This window comes from Terrapene carolina, unplaced genomic scaffold, assembly GCF_002925995.2.
Source record: "Terrapene carolina triunguis isolate 2854851 unplaced genomic scaffold, T_m_triunguis-2.0 Scaffold658, whole genome shotgun sequence".
Classification (NCBI taxonomy): Eukaryota; Metazoa; Chordata; order Testudines; family Emydidae; genus Terrapene; species Terrapene triunguis.
In genome coordinates, this window is record NW_020665009.1 from 1 (window position 1) to 13,363 (window position 13,363).

Below are 13,363 nucleotides of genomic sequence, written 5' to 3' on the forward strand. Positions count from 1 at the left end.
GCGGTAGGGAGAGTAGGGGGGCGGCCCGCGGGGCCAGGCGGAGGCTGTTCTCCCCCCTCCCCCCGGTGTGGTGTTTAGATGCTGCTTGTAATTATTAGAACTGGGAGCACTGGCTGTTGGGAGTCTGAAAGGACAGGAAACAGGAAGGAGGGGGGAGAAGTTGAGGAGGCTGGGAGAGTTACAGAGTGTGCAGCTACAGCTTGGAGAAGAGACTTCCACTGTAAATAAACTTCTGTTGAAGTTGTTAATACTTTGCCTGGTGGATACAACACCTGGGCAGCGGGACTCGGGAGCAGCCGCTGCTGCAGCTCCCACTGCCGCGGGGGGAGGAAGCAGCCGATGGCCAAGCTCGGCGGCTGCGGCTCTGGCGCCCGGGCCCAAACCCCCCGAGCCCGGGCCTGCTGCGGGGACCCAGCAGCGCGCACGCTGCGCCCAGCCCCTGGCCAGTCGCGTCTGGGCTGCTGCCCAGCTGGTGCTATCCCGCGGCGGCCCCGGAGTGGGGGCAGCAGGCCCCAGCCCCCCCCGTCCCGCTCGGATCCCGCAGGGGTCATATTTTCCCAGTGATGTGATAAACAACTTCAGTGCCAAAGAGAGAATGAATTTCAAAGCAAGTTGTTTAGGAAAGAGGAGACCTCAATTCCTCTTTTCAGCTCTTTTTCAGCAGTGATCAGATTAAATATCAGATCCCTACCACCACCACCTTTGAGTGTGTGCATTACAAAAACTGACTAATCTTTGAGCCTTGTATTAAGCAATGTTGAACATCTCCCAGCTGGTTTGCTGTGTTGCATTTTTGACCCTTTTGGAGACTGCAGTTATAGGCTTGGTTACTCCCTCAGTCTCCATGCCTCAGTAAATAAAAATAATATTCTGTCGGGGCAGACGTGTAGCAACATTTCAAGCTTCAAGAAAGAACTGGCATAAACGGTTCAGTGGAGGACAATGGAGTTCTGCAAAGATACCTCTATGGAAATGAATGATGGGTACAGAATTCCAGTGGTCGGATTTGGTACCTACGCCCCTGATACAGTGAGTAAACCTTTTACAGATTATTATACAATAGGAAGTTTGTGTTTGTTTTATGAAGTTTGCTGCTGTGCATGAAAATGAGCGAGTGACAGCACTAAGATCTAGATAGTGAGGGTAGGCATGGTACAGTTTCCTCCACAGATCTCTCCATCCCGGCATGCAGCACTTTCTGCAGTTCCAACAATGGGCCCCATGCAGGTCTGCAATGAACTTCAGCTCTGACTTGCAGTCTGGTTAGCTGTTCCATTCATGGGCCCACATGCCCCTCTGCAATACACCTCAGACCTGACCTGCTGCTTGCTTTGCTATTCCAGTTCTTTCCTCATTTAACTGCCAATTTGTTCTATACCGGGTAGTTTTTATACACTTGTGAAGGATTTCTATACTGCAATATTTGGAAAAAGGAAGCAACGCAGCTTATCTTTGTTCATCCAGCTATTTGTTCACAGCTTGTTCTCCATTGAGTTATATCTTCTAAGTGCCTGTCTGACTATAAAAATATGTTCACAACTGCAGCTCCTACTGCTGTTTTTGGGAGTCCATTCCACACCTGAATTCCACATGCTGTGCTTAAAGGCATGTCTCCATGTCTTTCAGAGCTTTAATTTATGCTCCATTGTTTTTCACCCTGTTACTCTCTTGAGTAATTTTGTGTCATCCTCTCTGGGCCATTTAAAATGTTATACACCTCAGTCAGGACATGTGCTTTCAGCACTACCCTGTATTTCAGGAACATCCCTCCAACGATAATACTAAGCTGATGACAGGTGAGTGTCACTTTGGAGTGAGGCGGGAGAAGAAGTTGGTGATCTTATTTGTAACTTAATCACTACTTACAGTCTGCCAGCACCATCTGTTATTTGTCTTCTCTCTCCCTCTCTCTCTCTGACTGTGTAGTTACATGTAAATACATGTTCTGTGCCAGATAAACAATAAATGTGCTGACACCATTCCAAACTGTATTTGCATCATGGGGTGAGCAAACAAAGACTGACCTTGAAAAGGATAGGGGACTTAGGTAATGGGATTGTTGCTGGCACAGAGGTGCCCGAGGCAAAGCAACAGGGGTTCGTTGCCCGGCGTGCTTCGCGCCAATAAACACACCGGGGTGGAGAAGCAAACAAAGTTTATTTGAGATCTCAAAGCGGTGCTAGGAGACAGGCACGTCTCAAATCGAGCACACCAACAGAAACAGTTTTTTTCCTTTATACCTTTACAGTCAAGCCTCACCCCCCCCTTCCCCCGCTACCCCTCCCTTCCCTCCCCCCATTCCTCTCTCTCTACCCCTCCCATCCCTGGTAACAATTACTAAGCAAATAGCAATTACATTTAAGCAGTTAGTTTATGTTGGCAGCTATAAGTTCAGCTCGTTAGTAACTTCTTGAACTACTATCTTGTCCCGTTCCTTTGATTTATTATCTATCCTTCGGCCAGAGGTATGCAGGCCTCATTATACTGCAAAAGGGGGGTTTACCACTGATATCAAGCTGCTTACACATTTCACTTGCACCTGGCTTTTGAGGTCGATTAGAGTTTAAACATGGAAGGAGTTTGGTTCAGGCCTAGTGCAGGAAGGCTTCATTGACACTTGTGATTTTCCACCCTCCTGAGTCACCTGGGGTGATGGTGATGCCTGGTGACGTCAACAACTCCCTCCTTTGAGAATACTCAACAAGCTTTTGGCTGAGTTTTCTCATATTCTGTGGACAAGATATGATTGAGTGCTATGAAGCTGGGGTCCTCAATGAGAGGGTATGCCGGGACTTGGGAGCATACCCAGCAGTTAGAGAGGTTGAATTCTTGGGCAAAGCAAACCTTCAAGGACTCATATATGTTTGTTTCCAAGTCAGTAGGGATTTCTTTCCATCCCGCATGTGGTCGGGGGGAAACAGAAGGTAACGAGAGGAGTGTCCCTATGGCAAAGAGTACCACTGTGGCAGACCCTGGACCTGAACTCATGCTGGGCAGGTGACCCTAGGGCCTGACAATTACAATTCCCCAAATACCCACAAAATAACAATTACCAATAGCAGGCAGACTAAAAGCAAAAGGGACCAGGCCACCAGGTTAGGCCGGCCCTGTGAAAACAAACACAACCAACGCTCAGAGTTCTCGCGGGGAGTGCGCTGTGACTGTCCAAAGAGATCACAGGGCATTCCCAGCAGGCCTTATTGTCTTTTGAATAACAGCTTAAGTCCCAGGTCGTCGCTGGCAGTCTTCTCTGCAGGCTGGACAGTTCACCGTTCAGGAGCAGGCACTGCTTTCAGGCGAGAGTGATGAATCCAGTTCTTGTGTCCTTCGACCTTTGCTGCTGTATGGGAGACCAGCAGGACGGTGTGGGGTCCCTTCCACTTCTCTTGGAGAGGCTCGTCCTTCCAGGTCCGAACGAGTACGGTGATGCCTGGTGACGTCAACAGGATACAAAGCCTTTTATCTCTGTCACTCACTGGTTCAGAGTCCATCCAAATTAGTAGTGACTAAAAATCACTATGTTGTACGTACAGTACTTACGGCCCTCTCACCCATAGATCCCAAGCACTTTGCAATGGAAGGTCAGTATAACTATCCTAATTCTATACATAGAGAAACTGAAGAAAAGAACTTGCCCTAAGTCACCCATCAAGACCCAAATCTTGAAAATAGATTGGCATGGGCAGGCTCTTGAGTCCATGCAGAATCCCTTTAATGTCACACTCACTCATGTACAGGGTTACCATCTTTCAGTTTCCCAAAAAGAGAACACTGCCTTGGGAGTGGGGGAGCTGCAGGGGGGTACAGTTGGGGGGTGCTGTGTGTACTGTGATCAGGTATTTGGGGGGCACTAGCGGGGTGTGTGTACTGGGAGCATAGGTGCTGGAACTAGGGGTGCTGGGGGTGCTGCTGCGCCCCCTGGCTTGAAGTGGTTTCCATCATATACAGGGTTACAGTTTGGTTCAATGGCTCTCAGCACCTCCACTATGCAAATTGTTCCAGCACCTCTGACTGGGAGGGGGTACTTGGGGTGTGTGGGAGGAGGGTTTTTTGGGGGTGGTGGAGGGGTCTGTGTACTGGGAGTGGTATGCTGGAGGGGATATTTGGAGGGTACTAGAGGGGTGTGTGTACTGGGGGGGTATTTGGGCAGTGCTAGAGGGGGCACCTGTGGCCTCACGCTCGAGATGGGGGGCAGTGTTGTTCCCTGTCAGTGGCAGTGAGGCTGGCGTAGATCCAGGACGTGGCGCCAGCCATCAGTCAACGCCTTCCTGCCTCTCCTCCTCCCCTGGGCTGGGAGCAGGGGCCTGGGTGGGCAGGATCTGGCAGCTGCAACTGCAGAGGAGGGACCAATCAGGGCGTGGAGACAGCTTTTTCTGAGCTTGCAACACCTGCTCCACAAAAATCCCAGACATTTTATCTTATTTGAAAAGTCCACCTAGTCAGAGGGCTGTGTGGGTCAAACCTTTAGCTCCTTACTTGATTGTTATTCAGTCCTTCAGGCAGAACTCTCATTGACGCAGATAATTAAGGACCCTATACATTGACTCATTGTGCAGATATCAGCATTCCAGTGGTTTAATTTGTGATACTCTCTGATGTATCAAGGGTTACTGAAATCAATGGAGGTTGCACTGGTGTAAATTAGGACAGAACTTTCCCGCTCACTTTTAGGTCATTAGTGACTAAAAGTATGGTTCTAGTCTGAAAAGGGACTCTGTAAAAGTTATAGTGTGGTTCCATATTATTGTCTTTCAAGTGATTTCAGGATTAAATGTGTTCAATTTACAACTAAAAAAATGTATTTTCTGACTGCTAGAGCTGCAAAATTGACGTTCAACCTGAGAGGCAAGCTGTGTTCTTTTCTTCTTGTGTATCATCGTCAGTAAAAGGGTTGTGAAAGCCAAGTTCTGGTCTCAGGGACACCTGTGCCATCCTCCTATCTTTAATAGATTGGCCTATAGCCCTATAGAATTTAATAGGGATGAAAGTAATAAGATTTTATAGCAATTAAATAGAGTTCTTTAAATGGTGTCTAAAAGCTTATTGAATGTAATAGAAATTGATCACTTTTCTGAAGAATTTTTAAACCAATGTGAGACTTTATTAGAGAATTACATCTGTTCTATAGAATCTGTAGATTGGTTTAAAAATTCTGTAGAACTATGGTGATTGTCAATTAAATTCTATAGGACTTTTCCATGATGGAAAATTTACTTTTTTCACTAAAGTAAGCAGAGGTGAGTGTGAATACACGCAGAGAAAGTGTCTGAGTAAAAAGGTGACATTTTTGCAGTCACTGGAACCACACTTTAAAATATCGTCCCTGAGCCAGACATGTTGAGGCTTTTTCGTCTTTCTGTTTTTAATTCCTAGGTTCCAAAAAGTAAGTGTGAGGAGGCTGTAAAGGTGGCTATTGAAGTTGGCTACCGCCATATAGATGGAGCCTATTTATATGAGAATGAGGAGGAGGTTGGGCGAGCCATTCGAGAGAAGATTGCAGATGGAACAGTCAAAAGAGAGGACATATTTTACACAGGAAAGGTAAGTGGGTTTTGTTCTAAAACGCATCACTTGTTCTCTTGCTTCTTTCTGTGCTGCTTTTGGGCAGCAAGAAAACAGTGACTTCAGTGAGGGGGTAAGTCCAAGTTGTAGCAGGCTGAAAGGATTTGCCTGAAACCCCCCACCTGTTACCAGGTGCTAATCTTGTGGGTAAAGGATTATATGCCCTAGTACCAGCTGGAGCTTTAGCAGGCCTGGTGCCTAGATACAGTTACCAGATAAAAACTACATTGAACTGAAGTGAAGGGTGAGTACGTGTTAGTAACTTAAGGCTAAAAGCATTACAGGGATGCTGTAATTTTCCCAAACCAATCATTACAGACCAGGTGATAGAGATTTAAGGTTATACTTGAAAGAAATCCAAATATGTTAAGCTATGGAAATACACAGGTTAGGCACCTAAACGATCTTAACTCCTCCAACTGTAACTATGTATGCAATAGCCATATAATTACGATTGGTGCATTATTTGTGGTCCCAGACTGGATTAAATTGATTTTTGAAAGACACATTAGTTGTTTCCATTTTCTACCCTCATGGTGCTCCTACAAGACAGAGTTCCTGTATGAATGTTCACTTTTTAATGCTGCAGAGTATGATGATGCAACATTAATTAAATGTCAGGCACCCTTAGACTTTGTATATTATTACAATTAAAATTTGGATAAAATAATGCATAATATACTGTGTATGCACTGACATTTCTTGCTTGAGATATAGCAGAATAAAGTTATTTAGGGAATCAGCCTTGTGAACATACAATTCTGATGGCATTTGTTCTCTTTTCACTTTTTACAGCTTTGGAGCACCTTTAACGCTCCTGAGATGGTCCCCTCAGCCCTGGAAAAGTCACTGAAAAGCTTGCAGTTTGACTACATTGATCTCTATATTATTCATACACCCCTATCTTTAAAGGTAAAAAAAAAGTTCTGTCTGAACACAGGTGAATCTTGTCCCCACAGTTCCCCTTTTGCTTTAAGACAGACTGTAAGTTAACTGCTTGATTCAGAGACATTGCTGTAAGGAACAAGGGGCTTTACAATAGCAATCAATTTCCCTACGTATATTTCTTCCAGATCAGATGTAAAATGGGCTTTTATTTATATTAGGGATGCAGAGATAATCAAGAGACCTGATGGACTGAACATCCATCAGTTTCAGAATGAACTTTGCACTTAAAAATAAAAGTGAAATGTGCTGTGCTGAGTTACTGACATGTCACAATAGCTTAATATATTTCCAGAATTTCTCCAGAAAGCAATTCATGTCATCAAGTGCCATACCGAAGAGGAGGTTTATCTGATTATATTGTTTCTTTTGTTTTTAAGCCTGGAGATGATTTATTCCCAGTGGATGGAAATGGAAAATTGATTTTTGATAACGTAGACCTGTGTGCCACTTGGGAGGTGGGTATCATGTACAAGTATAATGTGAAAACAAGTATAACATTGCAAAACTGCCATGAAAACTTACCAGGCCAGGCACAAAATCTACATACCCATGACTGTATGAAAAAACAAAAATCAGATCTATATTTCAAGGCATAAGCCAAATTCTAAGAGGGGTTTAGGAAAAAACTTTTCTTGGAGGTGGGTTATTTCATTGTGGATTTCTTGTATCTTCCTCTAAAGCAGCTGGTAGAGGTCACTCTTGGAACAGGACAAAATGGCCCACTGGTTTGCTCCAGTATGGCAGTTCCTATGATCCTACTCACCTGCAGAAAAATGTTACTCACCTGGGAGAATGGGCGCATGGAATATTGTAAAGCGGGGCAGTCAGTAGGCGGGCCATGGGCCAAAACCAGGCCGCCAGATGCTTTTGAACAGACCCTGAAATCTTTTTATTTACTGATTGTCATTGTTGTTATTGCAAAGTGAAAAATGTTCCTCGAGAGTCTGGACCTTGCCTGTACCTTGACCAAGAAATTTGAACCTTGACCAAAAATAATTGACTACCCCTTTTGTAAGGCTATGTTAAGATACAAGGCAGTTCTTTATTAGTCCAGTAATGATGACTAAGGTCTGTTGTGAGAATCCCTCCTGATGCAGTTTTTCTAAAAGAAACAAAGAGCTTCTCTAAACACAAATGTTACTGTTTATCTCCCTTCTGGGGGAAAGAAGCTATGCCAGTATTAAGCACCCTTACATCAGTATAACAGCATCCACACCAGGGGTTTACTGGTACAACTGTTTTGATTAAAAAAACAAACAAACCCCTAACTGAGATAGTTATACCTGGTACAAAAACCATGTGTGGACCAGGCCTAAAAGTTACCTGGTCTCAGGCTGCCATGGAAACCTCCTGGAGGAAAGAGGGGGAGGGGCAAGAAAGAAAATGGAGGAAGAATTAACCTAGATTTTATTAGCTTTTTTCTCTACTATTTCTTTGTACCTGTTTTCTTGCTGCAAAGGGGGTATGTACACCACCTATACATTAGGGAGTCCAATCCTCGGGCCCTTTCCCAGCTACTTTCCATTGCTCAGGCAAACCACAGTTCATCAAAACTCACGTTGTCGTCACATGAGAGGCGTAAGGCCTGGTCTACACTTACCCCCCAAGTCGAACTAAGGTACGCAACTTCAGCTACGTGAATAACGTAGCTGAAGTCGACATACCTTAGTTCAAACTTACCGCAGTTCAGACGCGGTCCACACGCGGCAGGCAGGCTCCCCGTCGACTCCGCGGTACTCCTCTCGCCGAGCTGGAGTAACTCCGATCCCCAGCCGCCGAACTAGCGGCTGGGTGTAGACCAGCCCTAAGACTAGAGCTAGGTAAATGACTGATCTTTCAGTTTGGAAAATTCAAAAAAAAAAAAATGGTTCGGGTTGAACTGTATCTGAAGCTTTCCAGAACTTTCTGTGAATTGAAAAAGTCCGTTTTGGTCTGTTCCATAGCAGGGATTCTCTAACCACTGGGCTAAACTTTATTAAGGGGGTGGCTGCTAGGGTTAACACCTGACTGGTGTTAGGCCGACCTGGCCAGTTTTTTTATGGATTTACCAGTTGCCAGAAAAATTATTTAATCTGCCAGGTTTTTTTACATGGGTCTAAAGATTTGCATTATCATCACAATACACTGGGATATCTAGTGTTAAAAATTTCTGTGTCCAGCTAGAGATGCTTCAGTGTTCCCACTTGCACAGTTTAAGCAATAACAGATCAAAACTGTTGAAAATACAACAGCCATCTGCCCAGTGCTCACCACCACACAAGCGCACCACATGTATGTGCGAGAGTGAGGAGACATGCAATGTTATCAATCTTATCTATATGTGTTATCTCTCTAGATACAATGAGTGGCTGTTGGGGGGCGTTGCGGAGCTACTTTGTGGGGGGGTTGTGCTGGGTTTTTTTCATTTCTAAGGTAGTAACCCTAATGGCCGCACCACCATGATCACCAATTCCTTCTCCTCATCTGGCCATTTTATGAATTGCCAAAACTATTCATGTCCAATTCTCGAATAGTTTTGGGTCGATTGAAACCACATTTTTTGTCGAGTAAACTATTTGTCTGAAAAATGTCTCCCAGCTGTATCCAGGACTGATGATACAGGGGGGTTCTAGGTCAGAACTGAAGTGCCCAGTTTTCCCAACTCTCACAGTTTTATTGTGAGTCTCGTGATATTTACTATTTTTCTTAAAGCACAACTCCTGGAATGGTGTTATTATGTGCTAATCTCAGCTTTCATTTAAACAAAACAAGTAACTTTCTAGACCCCCATGGGTTTGGAGAGAAGCTTCTAAACATGACTCAGGTAAACCCTAAAGGTTCAAAAACCAAAAGGTAAATAAAAAGAGCCCCTCCTTTTTTAAGTCTCATGTTTTTTTAACCAGATATTTTCGGGCCTGATTCGTGCTTTTTGAACACTTGGGCTTGGCAATACTGAGTGCACCAACAGATCTCTGTAGGGAAGTAACGCAATGACAGCAAAAAACCAAAGCAGTCTCTAGTATATGCTAATAGGCGCCAGTCCTGCAAGCTGCAGTTTGCAGACACCCGTGCTATAGGCACCAGTGATAATGGACCTGACCATATTTTCTTTCCCAGGCCATGGAGGCATGTAAAGATGCAGGCTTGGTGAAGTCCATTGGAGTGTCCAACTTCAACCGCAGACAGCTGGAGATGATCTTGAACAAACCTGGACTCAAGTACAAACCTGTCTGTAACCAGGTAACACTCTGAGCTTCGGCTAAAATGAAGGCCCAGAAGGGTTCATTGTGATTCCATAAAGCGAACTGGAAAACAAGAGTCATGCAGCAGAGCCTGGGAGAGAGAGAAGGGCTAGAAGGCAACCCAAGCCAAGTGAGGCAAAGCCAGGTCACTCTGCACTTTGCTGTGCTTCTCCTTTCTCCTGGAAACACCGATTCAGATAGTAATGAACTTCCATAGAAATCAGACTGTATTTTAAGGGAAAATATAAGAAAATCTACTCCTGTCTTGGGGGCTTTCTCCTCTGGAAAATACTTCTGCTCTTGTTTTTAGCCAAGCTTCAATGAGGATTCAAATATTAAGTGTGCAATTATATTTCAGCTGCTTAACTGCAGGCACATTTCTTTTCGCCTACAACAGTACCCTTTTAAATACCGAGCTGATTTGCAGGTGCAGTCAGGTATTTAGATTTCTCAGTACATGCAGTTACCGGCACCAATAAATGTGCCTGCCTTTAACTACCGACACACACTGGAGGCCATTTTGGACATGTAGGATAGAGATAATGATGATGTTAGGAGATCAGAAGTATTTGAGTTTTTACCCTTCTGGCCCGGATATATTTTATAGGTTGGCCTTTAGGTAAGGAGTCTGGTATGTTCTTGTAACATTAATATTTAAAGTTTCCAAGGTTACCTAAAGGATTGTATTTTATTTCAAAGGAAGTTATTTGATATTTTAATACAATTTATCTTCTTAAAGTAGAAATGCACCTAGATGCTCTGGTGAAAGGCATATTATAAACACCTAGATAAATGAAGCCGATGATAATAGATAATTGGGGGGAGGGGAGTTGTGTGACTGTCACTGTTTGTACAATTGGAAATCTCCATTTTTCTAATGCTTCAGGTTGAATGTCATCCTTACCTCAACCAAAGGAAATTGCTGGAGTTCTGCAAATCCAAAAATATTGTCCTAGTGGCTTTTAGTGCCTTGGGATCTCACAGAGATGAGCGATGGTAAGGAAAGAAGCTGACTGTAGAGTCTCATTACTGAAAGAATGCATCTGATTCTCCACTACCTTGATCTTGTGTGATCATTTACATGGGTGGAAAGTGGGCATAGCATGCTACCAAATTGGCATGGCTGTGTTTTGCACCCATTTGGTACAGATATAAATGATCACACAAGGAGACAGGCAGTGGAGAATCAGGCCCAATATGTTTGCTAAATATCTGATGATAAATGAGTATCGCCTCCAACAGGCTCAGCTCTCACTGATCCTGAGATCAGATACGCTCACTCCGTGTCTGTATTTCCTTGCAGGGTGGATCAAAGCACTCCGCTTCTGCTGGAGGATCCAATACTGAACGCTCTGGCCAAAAAATACAACCGAAGCCCAGCTCTAGTAGCCCTGCGCTACCAGCTGCAGCGTGGTGTGGTGGTCCTTGCCAAGAGCTTCACCAGAGAGTATATTGAAGACAACTTCAAGGTAAAGCAGTGGAAAGGAGAAATACCATTAGAAACACTCACAAGTTTGCAAATAGTGGATGTAAAATATCACTGATAGCTCCTGCCCTACATGGACATGGCACCTCAAGTTGAGGACTGACGGCACCTCCATGCACCGTCCACCTGCATATAGCCAAGCTCCTTAGGACAGGGACTGTGTTTGCCCTGTGTTTGTGCAGTCCCTCGCACAATTCGAGCCCAGGTTGGTTAAGGCCACTAGGTGCTACTGCAATATAAAGGTTGCATAGTTATAAAGGGACATTTCAGAGAGAGATTTGTTGGACAAAGACCAAAGTGTTATCCTGTACGTGTTTCTCATTACCAAGTGAAGCTATAAGCAACTCAGGCAACACAAATTAATTCATGCAGAGAGGTTTTGTGCAGAATTTCTCTGCTAATCTAGAGCCAAATTCTGAGGTCTTTACTCAGTTTCTGCTCAGTTGTTCAGTTCAGTTGTTACTTAATCCTGACTTGGGCAAAACTCACATAGGCCTCAGTAAGTAATGATTGGGTGAGAACTTCAGTATCTGGCCTTTGATACACATGCAGCAGCAATGTGCTGGGCCCATAACCCAGAGGTTAGTGGATTAAAATCATCCTCTACTAGGTTGCATTTGGGAGAGGGAGGTTGGTTCAGTAATTGGGGCACTGGACTAGGCTGTGGAAGTCCCAGGTTCCATTCCTTACTCTGCCATGGATTTCCTGTGTGACCTTCAGCAAGTCAGTTACTCTCTCTCTGCCTGCGTGTTGTTTTCCATTACAAATGGGGATGATGATAGAGATGCGTCCCTACCTCCTAGAGGTGTTGTGAGTATAAACACAATAAAGATTGGGAAGTGCTTTGAAATCTACCGATGAAAAATGCCATATAAGAAATAGGTATTATTATTATTTCAGTGACGGACACGCTAAATGACTAGCACGTTAGAACAAATGAAATCCCTTCCTGCTTTATGAAGGGCCAATTTGGTCCATCCCATAGGCAAATCTGATGATTAGCATTTTTTTCTCTGACAGGTGTTTGACTTCCAGTTGACAAAAGAGGACATGAAAGCTATTGATAGCCTGAACCAAAACCTTCGCTATGACCCATATCAAGGGTGAGTTGCAGTACTTGGGTTTTAAGAATTTTTAAGTGTGTAGAAATCAACTGTGGGCAATACAGCCTGACAAAAGACAGATTGTGCTAGTCCCGCAGCACAGTCAGGTTTGATACCTTCCTGTAGGTGCTGCAATGCAGCAGGCAGTAGAAATTTGGAATCTAAGGGTATGTCTACACTACGAAATTAGGTCAAATTTATAGAAACCGGTTTTATAGATATCGGTTTTATACAGTCGATTGTGTGTGTCCCCACATAAAATGCTCTAAGTGCATGAAGCTGGCGGACCGCGTCCACAGTACCGAGGCTAGCGTCGACTTCTGGAGCGTTGCACTGTGGGTAGCTATCCCACAGTTCCTGCAGTCTCCACCACCCATTGGAATTCTGGGTTGAGATCCCAATGCCTGATGTTGCAAAACAGTGTCGCGGGGGGTTCCGAGTACATGCCGTCAGGCCCCTCCCCCTCCGTCAGAGCAACGGCAGACAATCGATTCACGCCTTTTTACCTGGGTTACCTGTGCAGACAACATACCACGGCAAGCATGGAGCCCGCTCAGCTCAGCTCAGCTCACCGTCACCATATGTCATCTGGATGCCGGCAGACATGGTACTGCATTGCTACACAGCAGCAGCCCCTTGCCTTTTGGCAGTAGATGGTGTATTATGACTGGTATCCGTCGTCGTCGTACTCCAGTTCAATCAGAGGCACCTGGGCAGACATGCTTTGTCTCCTGGAGACTCAGTCCTGCCAGCAGTCCTATTGAACCGTCTTGACGATGATGGCTAGCAGTCGTAGTACAGTATCTTCTGCCAAGCACCCAGAAGATGCCGAGGGCTATCAGTCATGCTGCACCGTCTGCTGCCAGCTTAAGATGTAAAAAATAGATGTATTCATTTGCTTCCCCCTCCCTCCGTGAAATCAACGGCCTGCTAAACCCAGGGTTTTGAGTTCAATCTTTGGGGGGGCCATTCTGTGTGACAGTTGTTTGTGTTTCTCCCTGATGCACAGCCACCTTTGTTGATTTTAATTCCCTGTACCTGTA

The 13,363-nt window shown here is 44.7% G+C and overlaps 1 protein-coding gene across 1 annotated transcript; it reads left to right on the forward strand.

Annotated features, from left to right (window-relative positions):
* Positions 1-843: 843 nt before the first annotated feature.
* On the forward strand, positions 844-12,320 carry LOC113408026 (aldo-keto reductase family 1 member C1 homolog; the record flags this gene model as incomplete). The annotated part of the gene is made up of 8 exons (XM_026659685.1): positions 844-1,029; positions 5,374-5,541; positions 6,358-6,474; positions 6,888-6,965; positions 9,607-9,729; positions 10,618-10,727; positions 11,035-11,200; positions 12,238-12,320. Coding segments are annotated over exons 1-8 (932 nt in total), but the record flags the coding sequence as incomplete, so codon positions are not given.
* Between the last annotated feature and the right edge of the window lie 1,043 nt (positions 12,321-13,363).